This window comes from Adiantum capillus-veneris, chromosome 12, assembly GCF_014529385.1.
Source record: "Adiantum capillus-veneris isolate H3 chromosome 12, ASM1452938v2, whole genome shotgun sequence".
NCBI lineage: Eukaryota > Viridiplantae > Streptophyta > Polypodiopsida > Polypodiales > Pteridaceae > Adiantum > Adiantum capillus-veneris.
Window position 1 is genome coordinate 101,240,828 of NC_140942.1, and position 15,915 is coordinate 101,256,742.

The 15,915-nt window shown below is 41.8% G+C and overlaps 1 protein-coding gene across 1 annotated transcript; it reads right to left on the minus strand.

Moving 5' to 3' along the window:
- Positions 1-9,944: 9,944 nt before the first annotated feature.
- Positions 9,945-12,211, minus strand: LOC147446230 (uncharacterized). The gene has a single exon (XM_086525496.1). It carries the CDS (start codon positions 11,721-11,723, stop codon positions 10,086-10,088), a length of 1,638 nt encoding a protein of 545 aa, XP_086381622.1. The 5' UTR covers positions 11,724-12,211; the 3' UTR covers positions 9,945-10,085.
- Positions 12,212-15,915: the final 3,704 nt, after the last annotated feature.

Consider the following 15,915-nt stretch of genomic DNA (forward strand, 5'->3'; position numbering starts at 1 on the left):
TTATCCGTTGACAAGAAATACATTGCCTCACATAGCGAAGTATGTCTCCTTTCATTGCAGACCAGAAATAACTCCTTCTGACGACGTGAAGAGTTTTAGCATAGCCTGGGTGTCCGGATGTAGAGCTATCGTGTGCTTCATATAGAATGGCCTTCTTTAAAGCTGGGTCTCTAGGTACACAGAGTCTATGTCTGTAGTAAAGACATCCTCCCATAAGAGAGTAATCTTTAGCTTCAGGCATCTTATTCTGCTGGACTAATGAAGCCATACGTTGGTACTCTGGATCTTCGAAGGATGCATCTTTGATTCTATCCCAGATAGGGTTATTTGGAATAGAGATAGCTCCGAGAAACGATTTTCGGCTAAGACCATCTGCAACTGCGTTTTCCTTCCTTGGTCTATACTTTATGTCAAGGTCATATTCCTGTAATAGCTATCCATCGCCGTTGTCGCATATTGAGAATGGGTTGAGTAAAAATCCACTTTAAACTCTTGTGGTCTGTAACCAACTGAAACCTGCGTCCAAGAAGATAATGTCTCCATAACTTCAGTGCATGTATAACTGCTAAAAGTTCCAGATCATGAGTGGGATAATTCTTCTCATGATCCCTCAGCTTTCGCGAAGTATATGCCACCGGTCTTCCTTCTTGAGTAAGAACTCCGCCTAGAGCGAATTTGCTAGCGTCGGCCGCTACTTCAAATTCCTTACTGAAATCTGAAAGCTTTAAAATAGGAGCTGAGACCAAGAACTCTTTTAGCTTAGCAAAGCTAGACTCGTGCTCGGTCTTCCAATCGATCCTCATTCATTTCTTCAGGAGTTCCGTCAAAGGTTCAGCAATACGTGCATAATCCTTGACAAAAATCTTGTACCATCCCGTTATTCCAAGAAATTCTCGTACTTCACTGACAGTGGATGGTTGAGGCCAATCAACGATGTCTTTGACCTTATCTGGGTCCACTGAAATCCCTTCAACCGATATGACAAATCCAAGATAGTTGACCTTTGGTGAGCAAAAAGTGCACTTGCTCTCCTTAGCGTAAAGTTGGTGTTTCCGAAGAAGATCAAGTACTTTGCGAACCTGTTCTTCGTGATCTGCCTCGTCTTTGGAATAGATCAGAATGTCATCAGAGAAAACCAAGACAAAATCATCGAGTTAAGGTCGGAAAATATCCTGCATAAGTTGGTTGAAGCTTGCAGGAGCATTTGTTAGACCAAAAGACATTACTGTGAATTCGTAGTGCCCATACCTAGTATTGAAAGCTGTCTTCGGAATATCTGATTCCTTGATCCTGATTTGGTAATATCCTGACCTTAGATCTATCTTTGTAAATATTTTGGCGCCGTGGAGTCTGTCCAAAGTTCGTCAATCCTTGGAATTGGATACTTGTTCTTGACAGTTACCTGGTTCAGTCCACGATAGTCTATGCATAGCCTTAAGGTCCCATCCTTCTTCTTCTGGAAAAGAACTGGAGCACCCCAAGGAGAAGTACTAGGTAGAATGAATCCTTGCTCAATGAGTTGCCTAAGTTGTTCTTTGAGTTCGATGGCTTCCGGAAGTGACATTTTATAAGGTCTTTTTGAGATAGGTTCACACCCAGGGATAGTTTCAATCTCATGATCTACCTCTCTATGTGGTGGAAGATTCGTAAGGTCTTCGGGGAATACATCATCATATTCTCTCAACCAGTTTGGTCGAAGTGAGGTATCTGATTGGTCCACCTTGTTGAGTTTAACTGCATAAATTTGCTGACCCTTCCTTAGTCCCTTCAAAAGTCTGCTGGCCTTAACTAGAGTAGCCTTAGGTCTCCCATTTTCCCCCTGGATTAAGGCTTCATTACCCAAGTTATCTGTAAAGGTAAAATTCCCTTGTGCACAATGTATGTGGGCCCTATTTTGCTTTAGCCAGTCCATCCCTAGTATCCCATCAAAGAATCCTAAGGGTAGGGTTCGAAATTGGGCAGAAGTTGGGTGTCCCCCTAAATCAAAGTCAATTTTGCCTGCAGAGTGTTGAGATACTACCTCCTTGCCGTTTGCTAACTCGACAACTAGCTTGCTTGACGGATACTTATCTAGCTTAAGCTTTCTCATGCATCTGGGTGAAAGAAATGAAAGAGTACTGCCACAATCTATAAGGAAGTTAACTTGTTCACCTCCGAGAGATCCTGGCGTATGAATGACTGCGTATTGCTCGCAACCATTGGGATTGTCAATTGCAGCATGTAGGGTTGCTCTCTCCACTGCTTCATCACCCACAGTTGGTTGAACTACTGCGGCATTTACTCTGGCGGTAGCTCCACGCCCTCGCCCTCTTTTCATCCTTCCTCGTCCTCCTCTTCCATTAGCTTGGCCACGTCCACGGGTATTCAAGGGTATGGCATTGGCGTTGGTTGCATGAATGTTCCTGGGGCAATTGGATCTGTAGTGTCCATGCTCGCCGCAACCATAGCATCGAACATCAGGGAACTCCATGGTTGTGGTGGTAGCCACAATAGGGAGCTGGTTATAGGTTTGGTTGGCTGGTCTGTTGTCCCAAGCAGTGTTCCTTGCCCTCTTTGACCAATGGTTCCTCCTGTTCTGATTAGCTTTTTGTACTTCGAGAGCTAGAGGTTTGGCCCTCAACAAGGCATCATGTAGAGTTGTTGGTCTGAGAGCTTCCAACCGAGTATTCAAGGGATCGATTAATCCTTGGCAGAACCTTGCCACCTGTTGTTCCAAGGTCATCTTAGGAGCATATCTCCGAAGAGTGACAAACTTTGCATAGTATTCTTCGACAGTTGAATTCAGCTGCCGAAGTGAAAAGAATTCATTCATTCTCAAGGTCCTATAGGCAGGTGGTAAATAACGCCCCATTATCGCAGCTTTGATGTCTTTCCAAGATTGGGAAGATCCTTTAATGTCCAGGTCTCTGCAATGTTGCTTCCACCATATCTTGGCATCGCCAGTCAAGCGGAACATCGCAAGCATGGTCTGATTTACGGGTTGGGTCCCTGCAGCTTCAAAGTAATCATCCATGGCTTCCATCCAAACTTCCGCATCTCTCTCCACATTTGCCCCCTCGCCCTTAAAGATCGGAGGTTGGGCTTGTTTGATGAGAAGCTTCTTCTCTTGCGCTGCCGAGTACAGAGCAACAGGCGGTACCTACATGGGTTATACAAAATTATTGATGCCATTACTTGGATTTCAAAATAGACACGAGACTTTAAATAAAATTCAAGATTCTTCTTTATCAGGAGACAGAGATTCAGAGACAAAAAGAACTTTATTGATGGAAATTTATTACAATCGAAACTCCTCAAGGTTAGAATGACTGATGACCGCTTATTACATGGCTTTATGGATTTGCGTATAATATACGCCTAGGAAATGGTATTGACATGATGCACTACTTCATTCATGTAATAGTTCTTATACACATTCTTGAGGGGATAATAAACTAAGATATCAGGCCGGAGTTCCGTCTTCAGTAATCCAAAGGTTTTGACTCGGTTTGCTGGAATCACATTGGTGACCTTCTCCAAGAGCCAGTCGTTGATGGTTTGGTTGGAGTTGCCCGAAACAGTCTGGTCCAATCGTGTGGGCACTAAGTAGAATATCTCTATCACTCTCAACTCTTCTCCCCAACGTATCTTTTTCAAGTCGGTAGCCAGGCATCCTAGCTTCCGAGCATTGATGTAGTAAACCCCTCCTGGAAATGTCCAATCAAGTTCCCATCTTTTATCAATGCGAGTGGAGTGTGGCGTATAAGCCTTCAACATTATCTCCATGACATCTCGCCTGAACTGGTAAACTGGGGATCTTCGAGCTTGCTCATAAATAAGCTCAAACACTTGGAACTTCCGATATTCGAACACGGGGTCTTCTTGCAACACCAATGCAAGGAATTCGGATCAACTACCTATATACTTTCAGTTCCTTTTAAATGTTCAAACAATACGACTTTATTTTCCCAACCTAACCTAGGCTCTGATACCAGGTGTGAGGTCCCCACCCGATCGTATCAAACAACGGATCTGATGGTAAACCTGGTGGCCACTAGATCTAGAGCGGAAGCAAACAAAATGATTCAGGGTTCAACTAGCGGACGATCTCTCATCACAAAGTGAGTCGAGTTCGAGCCTACTAGCAACGAGATCTAGCTCCACCTCGTAGGGGAAGCGTACTTAACTATCTAGCGATCCTAAGACCCACCTTCAAAGAGGAGAGAAACCCCAAGTGCCTTTTTCCCCATGTTTCAGAGGCACGTACTCTCGAGGATTCGCCGCTCTAGGGGCAATGAGTAATACCAATATCGAGTAAGCACTATGGGGACAGAGAGTTCGAGACCAATCGGGACCACCCATCTCGTAGGCTTTGGCAACCCGAGGCAAGCCCCCACTTTCCACCCCCACACTCACACTTCATCGTGTGACCTAGCTACTACCACAAAGGTTGTTCAACATAAATATTCCTTGTTTAATTCCGAATCACATGGTTCGTTAAAACAGCCCTTCAACCAGTATTGCAAACAACACCAAGACAGAATTCTAGTAAAAATTCTACTCAAACTTATTCATAAAAATTCCAATGTCCTGAAGGTACAACATCCCCCCTCCAGCGAGAGTTCACTCCTCCCGTTGTCGCCTAGCTGCCCATACAACTAGGTATGTCCACCGCATAGAAAGCATGTCATGGACACTCCCACCTCATAGAAAGCAAGACGTGGGTTCCCACCGCATAAAAAGCAAGTCGTGGGTATCCACCGCATAGAAAGTATGTCGTGGATTCAAGAGCCCTTAACGAGGAACTCTGCCCCCTGTGATCAGTAAGGGGGTCAGGACTGATTCAACATTGGAAATAAAATGAACATGCCGAGCTAAATTTTTCCTAGCAAACATTCTTTCCTCTTGCAAACAGCATACCCATCAAACATTACCTTCCTGCTTTAGAACTTAATGTATAATGATTTCAATGCCGAGGTTTCCGTCGGATTTCTCCAACATGTTTGGGAATATGAGCATTCCTAACTAGCGTATGCAATGTTAATTTAAACAACTTGAATAAAAATATGATCTACCTCTTCCACTTCTTCATCGATGACCCGTGAGATGGCCGGTATTTGTTCCTCCATGGGAGCCTTCCCCTTTCCGTTGACATTGCTCGTTCCTGCCTCGCGATCATGGGCGCCACCGAAGCGCGTCCTCTTAACCGGGGCCATTTCTCACTACTTTAAATGATTAGCTTGGAGAAAGAGCTAAGGTTCACAAGAATCATAACAGTCCAATGGGTAGATTAGTGACATCAATTAATCCCTCCTATATGAGAGTCGAGATTTCTTTCATAAAGCAATCATTTAGGATGGCACATAGTCCTATGGGAACCCGCTCTAAGATAATTATTCGGCTTACATGATCAAGAATAATTAGGATTTCACTATTGGAATTACTAGAGAATTGGATTAAGTATGATTAAACTATTTCCTAGCAATTAGATGATGCAGATTTACCCTATGCATGTGTGAGGAAAAACCAATTCTTAGAGACTTATTGACGGATTAATTTCTCCTTAATTACGTCTTAATGCATAAGAGAAATGAATTCAATTAAGCTACAATGTTAATGAGTGATTACAATAGTGATTCTCTTCAATCTGCATAAATACTATCTTACCGATTAATTACTATGCTATCTAGAGAGAGAAGATTCTGATAATTATGCTCTAATCATTAATCGAGAGTGAAGAATGGCTGATAATTCAGCTATGGAATGATGATTACATAATAGAGTACGAATAAGGAGAATTTAGAGAGTAGTCATAGAGATTTTCGGCTAGGAATAGGCATAATGTACGAGAAATTTTGATGGTAGAGAAAGGGATTTTCAGATGGCATTAATTAAACTGTCGTTATCGTGATTAAGAGCTGGTAATCTTCTCGATTTTCTGATCTAATCGAGCTTCTTGAGATGAAAATTCGGCAGCACCTCCCTCCTAGCTTCTTCTTCAATAGGTGTGTGATTCGGCAGCACCTCCCCAATGTATGTGGGTGTGTGTGTATGCACTGTGTGTGTGTGTGTGATCACAAGTGTGTGTGTGTGTGTATGCAGGTTTTTAAATAGGCTCCTACAGGTTGAAAATCGATCTGGGTTGCTAAATGCATCTGGGAGCTCCTCCAGTTAAGCATGGCAAGTCCAGTTCTCTGCCCACCAAGTGTCAGGTTGGCTTGGTTAACTGGTTCTGAGATTGAGTTGCAGGCTTGGTAGCTTTCCCAAGACGCCCACGAAGCAAGAGGGCGCCCCCTAGCTGCTAAAGTTGATCTGGAGTGGCTTGGAACCTGTTCTTACACAGTCCCGAGCCCCCGGTACCTCCCGGACAATTTTTAGGAAATTTGGTTCTACGCTAAAACGGGTCACACGAATCGGATTTTGATGCCGTAAATTGCCATACGAAGCTCTAACTAAGGCGTACTGGCCCGAGTACCTGCCATATTTAGTAGCCCCCGGGGTTCGAAAATGCATTTTTTTTCAAATTCGGGACACGAGTGCAGATTTTCGAGACGGTCGAAACTGGACGGGTCGGGTAACCAAAAACTTACTATTTTTAGAAATTTTTCACAAAAATTATTTTAATTCACATTTTGAAGCTTTATAACATTCTAAACATCATGGCACTGACAGAATCTGGAAAACTGCTAAAAATAGTAACTTATTCCATTGTAATCATTTCGGTACAAGGGTGCTCTTGTGACCGGGTCAGAGACCTTACAATGTACGACTTGTGTCCTATCCAACTCTCCCATGCGCATGTGATGCCCATAGTGGGAAACAAATGCATCATAATTGAACTTGGACACGGACAAAAGTGAACTAGGAAAGTAAAGATAAACTCGGACACGTTGGACTTTGCAACGTGTGCGCCTAGTTTTCCATCGTAGATCCCACCGCTCCCTCTTCATTTAATACCGAGTGCCCCCTCTAGTCATGAGGATTCACGCGTGTGTGAGTCATTACTAAAAAAATAGTGTGTGTGTGTGTGTGTAAGCGGTCAGTAGAAAAGAACCCACGATGAGTAAAAAAATTTAGCATGATGAAGCGTCTGTGTTGTTGTAGTAAAAGAAAGCTGTTGTGTCTGCGAGGTACAGCCGTGGTCCATGCGAGGTAGGCGGGGTCGATGGGGGGGAGCCGGAGCACTGTCTCTCGATCTCTCGATTATGAGCCTGCATTGCCTTTGCCCAGCTCTTAACACTGTGTTTTCTTTTGCTGGCGCACTTTAGAGTCCCCAATTGGGCGGCTGACATTAGCTTTGATGGAGCAGAGCATGGCACACGATAAGGTTTGTTTCCCTTTCTCTTGACAGACAAAAAGTGTGCGTGCATCATGAGAGAGAGAGAGAGAGAGAGAGAGAGAGAGAGAGATCTTGGTTGTTGGTATGAGAGAAAGATAGCGGTGGTGGAGACATTTTTCCTAATTGAAGTGGGACATTTTTCCAATTGAAGAAAATAAGGGCACACTTAGTAGGTTTTCCAGGTCAAAACATGAAGCATTTGTGGGTATTTAAAACAAAACTTGCGAAATTTTGCCGGTTTTCTTCACTGCAAACTCGAAATCTAGCCGAGATTAAATCTAGCCGAGATTTCATGATTTTAGCCGGTTCAAAATACACTAAACCTGGGATTATTGCAAACACTGTAGAGAGAGAGAGAGAGAGAGAGAGAGAGAGAGAGAGAGAGAGAGAGAGTTGAAGCTTGATATGGACAGCAAAGGGAAAAGAGGAGTCCTAACACATGGCTTGTCTCTTATCATATTGAACGGTGCATGATGTCCATTACAGACAAAAGCACATGATGATTGGGAAAAGTGAGCGTATATGCGTGGATCCATGCATGCATTCTTATTAACAGCTTTTTGGTCTCCACTCCCAAGAGCTCTTGACTCAGTCATGTTGCATTTTTGCAGCATTTTCTGGTCCAAAAGGAATATTACATCATTTAATTGTAAGTGCCTTGTGCATAAATCATGCACTTAACCCTGTCTGTTTGGCTTTAGAAGCCTTCTTGAGATTGTGTTTTAGCTGTCGTAAATGTGTGCTCGCAAATGACCGTCCCAGACAACATGATCGAATCGTGTTTTCCGACCCTATCGATAGGCCGGGAATAATGGATGTACCGACCAGTATCGTCGGCCTCTGCAGAAGCTCTGTTCTCATATTGAGCAGATCTCATTTTTGCGTGTAAAAGGTTAACAGTCCTGTAAATTTTTTGGGTAATAGCATGATTTTTGTTCATGGGTTGCTCAAATTTTCCACCCGTGAAAATAACGGGCAAAATACCCAAAAACAGTAAAATGTACAGCAAAAGCAACCTTGATGGTGAGTGTTTATCAGGATCATTGAGCTCTTCCCAAAAAGAGCCATTGGTGGATATTAACTTATGAAGTTGTGTGCTGTTGTCGCACCGGGGACAAAACAAATCCGAGTGGGACAAAATATTCTCAGCAGTCTCTTGTGATTATGCACAACTTAATTTGTTTTTGATACTTGCTAATTGGGTAAGCAAGATGTAGCTTTTATGGGAGGCCAAACAACAAACCAGGGATCGATCTCATAAGCATTGTGTCAAAGATTTCATCGTTGGTTGGTACGTGGGTTAAGTCATCGGAATGGTGTGCAGGAAATTGAAGTAGTCACTGAAGGTAGTTTGCATATTCTTTGGCTTGTTCTATTAAGTACAAATGAGTTGATGGGCACCCTTGCTCTTCAAATTTGCAAGATTTTATGACTTTTTAGGCATTTTAGTGTATTTTTTGAAGGGTAATTCACATATTCACACCCATGAAACATAGGCAAAATACTTCAAACTGAATTTTACTCAGTGGATAGCAACCATGAGTATGAGTAACAAAAGTAACTGAGTCCCTTGTGCTACGTAAGCATTCATTCAACGCCATCCACCGCTAAGGTTAATAATAGCGCGTGTGCATCCATAAGAAAGTCTGTTAAAAGAAGTTTTGCTTGATCTAGATGTTCTTCCTACCGTGGTGGCTTCCGCATCTATGTGCAAATACACGCGTTAGGGTTCAATCATTGAAATCAAGCTAACCTGCTAAGGCCCTCGATCAACAATGTGACTTTAAACTCATTGTATTTTGTGCTTTTGGATCAGCTCAAACTTGACAAGGTATCTTTATATCTAGATTAGATACCATCTTGTTTGTTTGTGAGTTGTTCAAAAAGTGTCTAGCATGCCTTCTTGCTTGCCTCTTTTGCATTCAAGTGAAGGCAACAGTGCCTTGCAGTACAAGATCCCCAGGCCTTCAACATTTGCCTTTTGGAAGTGCAAGGACAGTTCTTCCTTTAACTGTATGCACAAACCTTGCTCTATACTTGCCTAATAAGAAAACCCCTTCAAAGTTCAAACATTTTGTGGATTGGAATAAAGCTATCCTTTTCTCTTCATAAATCTCTCTTTTTTAAAACAAAAAATTGAATTAAAATGCCCCTCTTGTAAGTGTAAATCTATAACTGATATGACCTATAATATATCCTCTTGTCGAGCGCACGTGATACACCTACATACCTGCAAAGTGCACCTCCCAAGGAGGCTGTGAGTTAAAGAGTATGTGGATTAAGAAAAGTCGACGCATTGAAGAGGAAATTAAACACTAAGGTTGGCTTACAATATGTGCTCTGTTGGTTGCTTGCCTAAAAACAAACCACAAGCAAGTGCTTAGGGATTCATGTACACTTTCAAACTTATATACCTCTGCTCAAAATTTGTGCCATGAAGAGAGATCGCATGACGATAGCAGACGACGGTGCTCCTTTCAGAGAGAGAGAGAGAGAGAGAGAGAGCCCACATACTTTGCTACTCTAATGTCTGTTGTACACAGGCTTCAAAATGCGGAAATGCTCCACATAGTCACTACATTTCTCTCAAACTTGAAAGGCATTGCTGACAAAAATTACTCAATAATCGACCAAAGAAGGCACCATTGTATTTTGAGATTAAGTATCACAACTTGTTTCCTATATGTGGCTACATTTGAAGTGATTTGAGAGTACTTACACAAAGCTTCATGAACAATTGATGAGTTCTCTCCATATTATTTCTGCATTATAACAAATTTTTCAATGTGGGTGCAAGCTTGCTGCTTCTCCGGAGAGGGCTTAAGTGGGTGCTAGATGCAGGCGGAGCTGCACTCTTGCGGTTCACATGGCTAGGGGTGACGGGGGTACGCGCATGACGTGAATAATCACGTTGATGTGCTGATGCTGATGCATCAAGCTGCGTAACCTTGTGCCGATGACTCCGGGATCCCCAGAGAGGGGACAGAGCTCTGTTCCAAGTCCTTCCCCAGCTGCGAGAGCGCCGCAGATTCCGATCATCATCAATATATGTGTCATAATCTAGCCCTACCATGACATTGCTTTGCCCTTGATGTAGTCTGGGCGAGAAAGACGATTGCATCAGATCTTTTGGCATCTCTACGCTGATGCTACTTCTTGCGGATGCAACGGACTTGCTCTTTTGAAGATATGCTGCTTGGTTTGTGACCTCTCTGCCATTGCCATTGTACTCCTTCATGGTGTAGTCAACATATGACTGTGAAGAAGGCGAAAAATCGCTGGCTGGTACCTGTGGCAGCTTGCTTCGAGTTTCTATTCTCTTAAGAAGCTGCTTGAAGTTCGGCCGAGCACCATCCCAAGAGAGCCGTCCTGCCTCGACGGAGCTCTGGCGATGATTTGATTCGCTAGAACTGATGCCACCATTGCCATTAGTATCAGAGATCGCATTTTGAACACTACCTCCGCTGCTATTACTTAAATTGGACCTAGATCTAGACCATTTTCTCCTATGAAACAAGACAGAGAGCCAAGAAGCAGGCGTACCAGCTTCCCTGTTTATGTGACGTTGAATATTACTACTTACATCGCTCGTACTCATCTCTGCTATGGCCTCAAGATCTGGTGTCTGTCGATGTCGGCAGGCATCAAAATTCGTTCCTGTTGGAGCCGCGTTGTGCCGCGGGCTTTTTGATACATGCTTTGAAAGACCCGGGTTATCTAGTGCTTGCGTAGAGCTCTTCGACTTTGGTAATGAGAACCAAGAACTGCCCTTCTTCTTGTCTCCCTCACTGAAAGAAACCTCATGAGTTTGCCTCTTTTGGGCAGGAGCTGCCCTGTTTTTCTTCTCTATAGAGGGACTAGTCGATGATGAAGCAGGACCGGGATTTCTACCCTGCTTATCGATGTGGCCGTTCTGATGATTTTTGGGCCTGGCTTCGCTTGCAAAATCAGAACTAGATGGATGGTGTCCATGGCCAAGCTTCGCTCCTTCCACATGCGAATTACGCGCATCGTCATGAGCTTGTGGCGCAGTTGAAGTGGATGCGGACCCCGAATGCCTGCGTAATGAGGCCTTATCTTGCGTTCTTGTGTCTCGGACGTTGCTGGTGCGAGGCAGAGAGTCGGTGGTTCCGTCTATGATTGCTTTGCTGGGTAAATTTGGACGCGTGACATGAGAATTTGCATGTACATGACGCTCTTGCTCATGAGCGACGCTAATGTGATTGTTACTGGTGGGTGCGTGAGCCCGCTCCTGTGCATTGTAACTTTGCCTTACCTCTATGGGCGACGAAGGGGGATGAATGAGGGATGTAAGCCGTTCCTGCAAGCAGCTGGAGCATACTCCCACAATTCGCTGATGGGGGTGCCGCATACATCGCTGGAACTGATCATAGAGAGTGTTCATGCTGTGTGTGGAGCTCAAAGAGCATCCATAGCCAAATGTATATTGTGGGTCGTGTGTGTGCGCGCGCGCTTGTGTGTGTATGATGTGAGAGAGAGAGAGAGAGAGAGATCTGTGGAATTAAAGTCTCAAGTCTAGGCTACGTACTCACGGGAGTTCTCGAGTGTGGTTGTGATCCGCTGAGAGAGAGAGAGAGAGAGAGAGAGAGAGATTGTGCGCACTCGTGGGTGAAGAAGACGGAGAGGTCTGTGCATCGTGAGTAGAGTGTGAGGTAGTCTATGCAGCCAGCAATGTAGTCGCGTGTGTGTGTGTGTGTGAGAGAGAGAGAGAGAGAGAGTGAGAGAGTGATGGAGAGAGATGTACAGTGTGTATTTGTGCGAGGGCCGAAGGGCGAGCTCACGGATGGGAGAGAGACTCGAGAGTCGAGAGCGAGAGAGAGCTGCAGGAAGGCAATCCCAAAGTAAACAGTGCATGTGCACATAGCTATGTCATTCACAGACTCCCTCTCGCCTACGTAGGTACTCACATTTTGTATTAAAGGCTTGCACACACATTTCAACTCACAAACAAAAAGTACATTCAAATTAACTGTTTCCCAAGCTCCTCATCAAATCTAGTCTTCATTCACTTCTTTGTAACTCAACGTTGTGGACTTTCTTTACCATGCACATGAAGTTTCGACCTAAGGGTGAAAAGTGGCCTTGTGCTCCCTAGCTAACAGGGTAAAGGAGCCATTAAAAAACAGGTCCGGACCTGTCAGCCCCCTAAAATAACACCACTTTGCTCCAAAATTGGAAAGGGATGAGACACATGTTGGATATGTGCTCCACTCTTCGCGATGCGGCTTCTGTGAGGACTGATAGCCTTTGCGCTCATCTCTCATATGCGCCTCCCAAGCTGCAAACAGTGCAGCACATTGGTTGAAACCCGTCACCTCTCTTAGGTAGCCTTAACTTGGCTCCTTTACCCTAGCAATCGTGGTTGTGGCTTCAACATGGAGATTCCCTTGTGCATCTCTCATACAAAGTCCAGTATCACTCACAATTTCAAGTTAGAGTAACCTTTGAACACCTTCAATTCATGTCAATGTACCACTCGAGTGTAACATGACGCTATTTTAGTTTAAGTCCTAGGCAATGGTCACATGAGGTATAGCAATTATTTTTTGAGATAATTATGTCTTATGCATGGTCGCATGTGTGCCAGTTATTTGTCTTGTATCCAACTTATTTGTCTTGTATCCAACTATGCAAGGCCTTTTGTAACTATGTTTACTTTGACATAGTTGCATCAGTAAATTTTTTTTTTTTTTTTTGGCGAAACGCACAAATATGAGTGGATTATATTAGCATCCCAAAAGAATTATAACTACTAGTCATGCTCGTGTCGAGCCATGACATCTTCCGGCAAACATCAGTACATCAGCTAATAGGGGGGCCACCCCGCGACAAAGGTATAACACTTGGTAGACTAAGGATTAGTCTCCTTGCTCCACTCTTCAGAGCTCCTCAGTTTTCCAATGACCATTATCTAAGTTGCATTATATGTTAAACATGAAACATATTATATACGTTTAATGTTCGTATAATACATCAGGGAATATAAAACGATTGTATTATATGATGATACGTCATTGAATTCGGCTTTTTGTATTATTTCTTTGTACCTTGATCAAAGATTTTTTCGATCAAAGAAATCTTCGATCTCAATGCTTAATATATATATGCAATCACCGGAGCCCGTTTACCAGCATTTCACACAAAGAAATATTGAGCTATTTGTTAAAAGTAATCATCTTCTCTCTATAAGATAAAATATTTATAAAAATATATAATTTTTTAATTATTTACTAAAATTAATTATAATAATGTAATCAAATTTCAATTTTATGATTTGTAGTTTTTTTTGTTTTTTATTTTTATATTGAATAGTTTTGAATCAAAATAAAAATTAGAACTTGCTTTTTCTATGTTGAAGTATTTTCACCCTTAAAGAGAAGAAAATTAGGTTTGTAATCATCTATCATTGTGTTGCAGTATATACTCACATTTGAAAATGGGTGCGTATTTTATAAATAATGATTATTTACTTTTGTAACAGAGTAGAAGTGTTTATTTGCACATGAGATATTTGGTTGTTTCACTTAGATTAAGGTTTAGAGATTAAGAATTTCTCTGAGTCCTTTTGTTAGATCAGTGATATACTCACACATGACAAAATGTTGACGAAGTTTCTAATTGAGGTTTTTTTACCGTAATTGATGCTTATATTGTACAGTTAAAAGTGCTTCAACTACGATAACGTTATCACCTTGTTGTGTTAGATAAGCTGCTCACACTTTCGGGTATATTTCCAATTAAAGTTTTTTGGTTGTATTTGATGTTTATTTTGTACCACTAGAAGTGCTTCAATTACAATGATGTTATCACATTGTTATGTTAGAGTAGTTGCTCACACTTCCAGGAAAATATGGAATGATTAATACATATTGTTTTTATCAATGTGAATTGTAAAAAATTATAATAATGTAGCTACAATATTCCAAAATTGATTGTTGGTAAGTTGTAACCAATGACCATCGTATTGAGTTAGAGTATTATGCTCGCACTTCGAAATGATCCAATACGACAAAATATTGTTTAGGGTACAATTCTTATCATTTGTAGGTGTAAAGTATCCAAAATTTATTCCAAATACTTAAACAGTGAATTATATTCTCCTTTTGGATATGTGAATACAATGCAAAACTATTGTTGGATACGATTAACTATGTACTTTCAATTTTTTGACATAATCAATTAATAAATTCTATACTTCACGTGTGATTAATAAAAAGAGTCAAGTTACAGATTATAATTATCTATTTTTTACAGATCTCTTTCGTACATCATGGTTCATGGTCATAAGTGAACGTACGTGTATGAAATAGTGTTAGGACGAATTGCATCTCGAGTGAAGTGCAAGTCTTGTCACCATGTGGTCAATGACAATGCTACGAGGATCAAAGATTTTTTATTCAAAGTGCCAGGAAATGTTGGATCTTATACCTTGCCTCCACGAGACATATACGAAAGATTTTTGGATTATGTACGAAAAGTAAAGGTTGGCCTTGAGGAAAAAAGTAAAGGGGTAAGCAAAAGCGGTCGTACTATGGAAAGAGCAGATCCAATAAATGAAGAAGAACCTGTTACGAATGAGGAGAGGAATCCAATAGGCACTAAGAATAGAGAGCAGAATTCCTTTATATCTTGTTTCCAGAGTGAAGTGCATGATACACCATCCTTCGAAGTAGGTTAATCTAGTAATGCATTGAATTGAAAGAGTGTAATGGAAATGGCCTATGAACTTAGAGAATAGCGGAATTAAGAGAATTAGAGTAAGCAACTTTGAGAGCATAGATGGTGAACTTAATTGGTAGTAGCAACTTAATCATAACACTTAATTAACTAGGCATGAGCAATACCTTTGCAAGAGAGAGAGAGAGAGAGAGAGAGAGAGAGAGAGAGAGAGAGAGAGAGAGATTTTAGAGAATATGACAACAGTTGAGGACTGGATTTATGTGGAGCCGGTCCCCCCTCCAAAAGGCATTTGTATTATAGATTCTCTCATTAAGAGAGACTTGATACAATACAATCTTTGTGTTCCTTGAGACCTCTTTGGCAGTATGGAGATGGAAGCTTCATACACCAAGATTTTGCATAATATCAACAATCAATCTTAGCTTGAAAACAATCAAGAACTCGTGAACATCATTAGTCTTTGTGTTACCTAAATCATTTGAGTGCATGAGGATGTATACTTTTATGCATCAACTTGTGCCTAAAGAAACAATTAATCTACCTTGCAATACAATTAATCTACTTGCATTAAGTAACTAATCTACTTGCAATAAACCATTAGCCTTCTTGCAATAAGCATAACATGCACTTTGTAGAAATCATTAACTATCCCAAGCCTCAGTCCCAAGACCTCAAACACCTTCGAAGGTGGAGAGAACTAGCAGGGAATGAGGGTAGGGAAGAGTAAGAATAAGTATTCCATAGGAGAAAGACATAATTCCTCACTTATCATCACTCTTCTTGCTTAGCATACATAATTCCTCACTTATCATCACTCTTCTTGCTTAGCATACATAATAGCATAGTAATGAAGATAGAGAAGATGGAAAGCTTAAGCATTGAAGCATAGCTCTTGG

What these genes read in the sequence shown, in the direction of transcription:
- LOC147446230 (XM_086525496.1), bottom strand. Translation starts at nt 11,723, where the DNA reads ATGAACACTCTCTATGATCAGTTCCAGCGATGTATGCGGCACCCCCAT.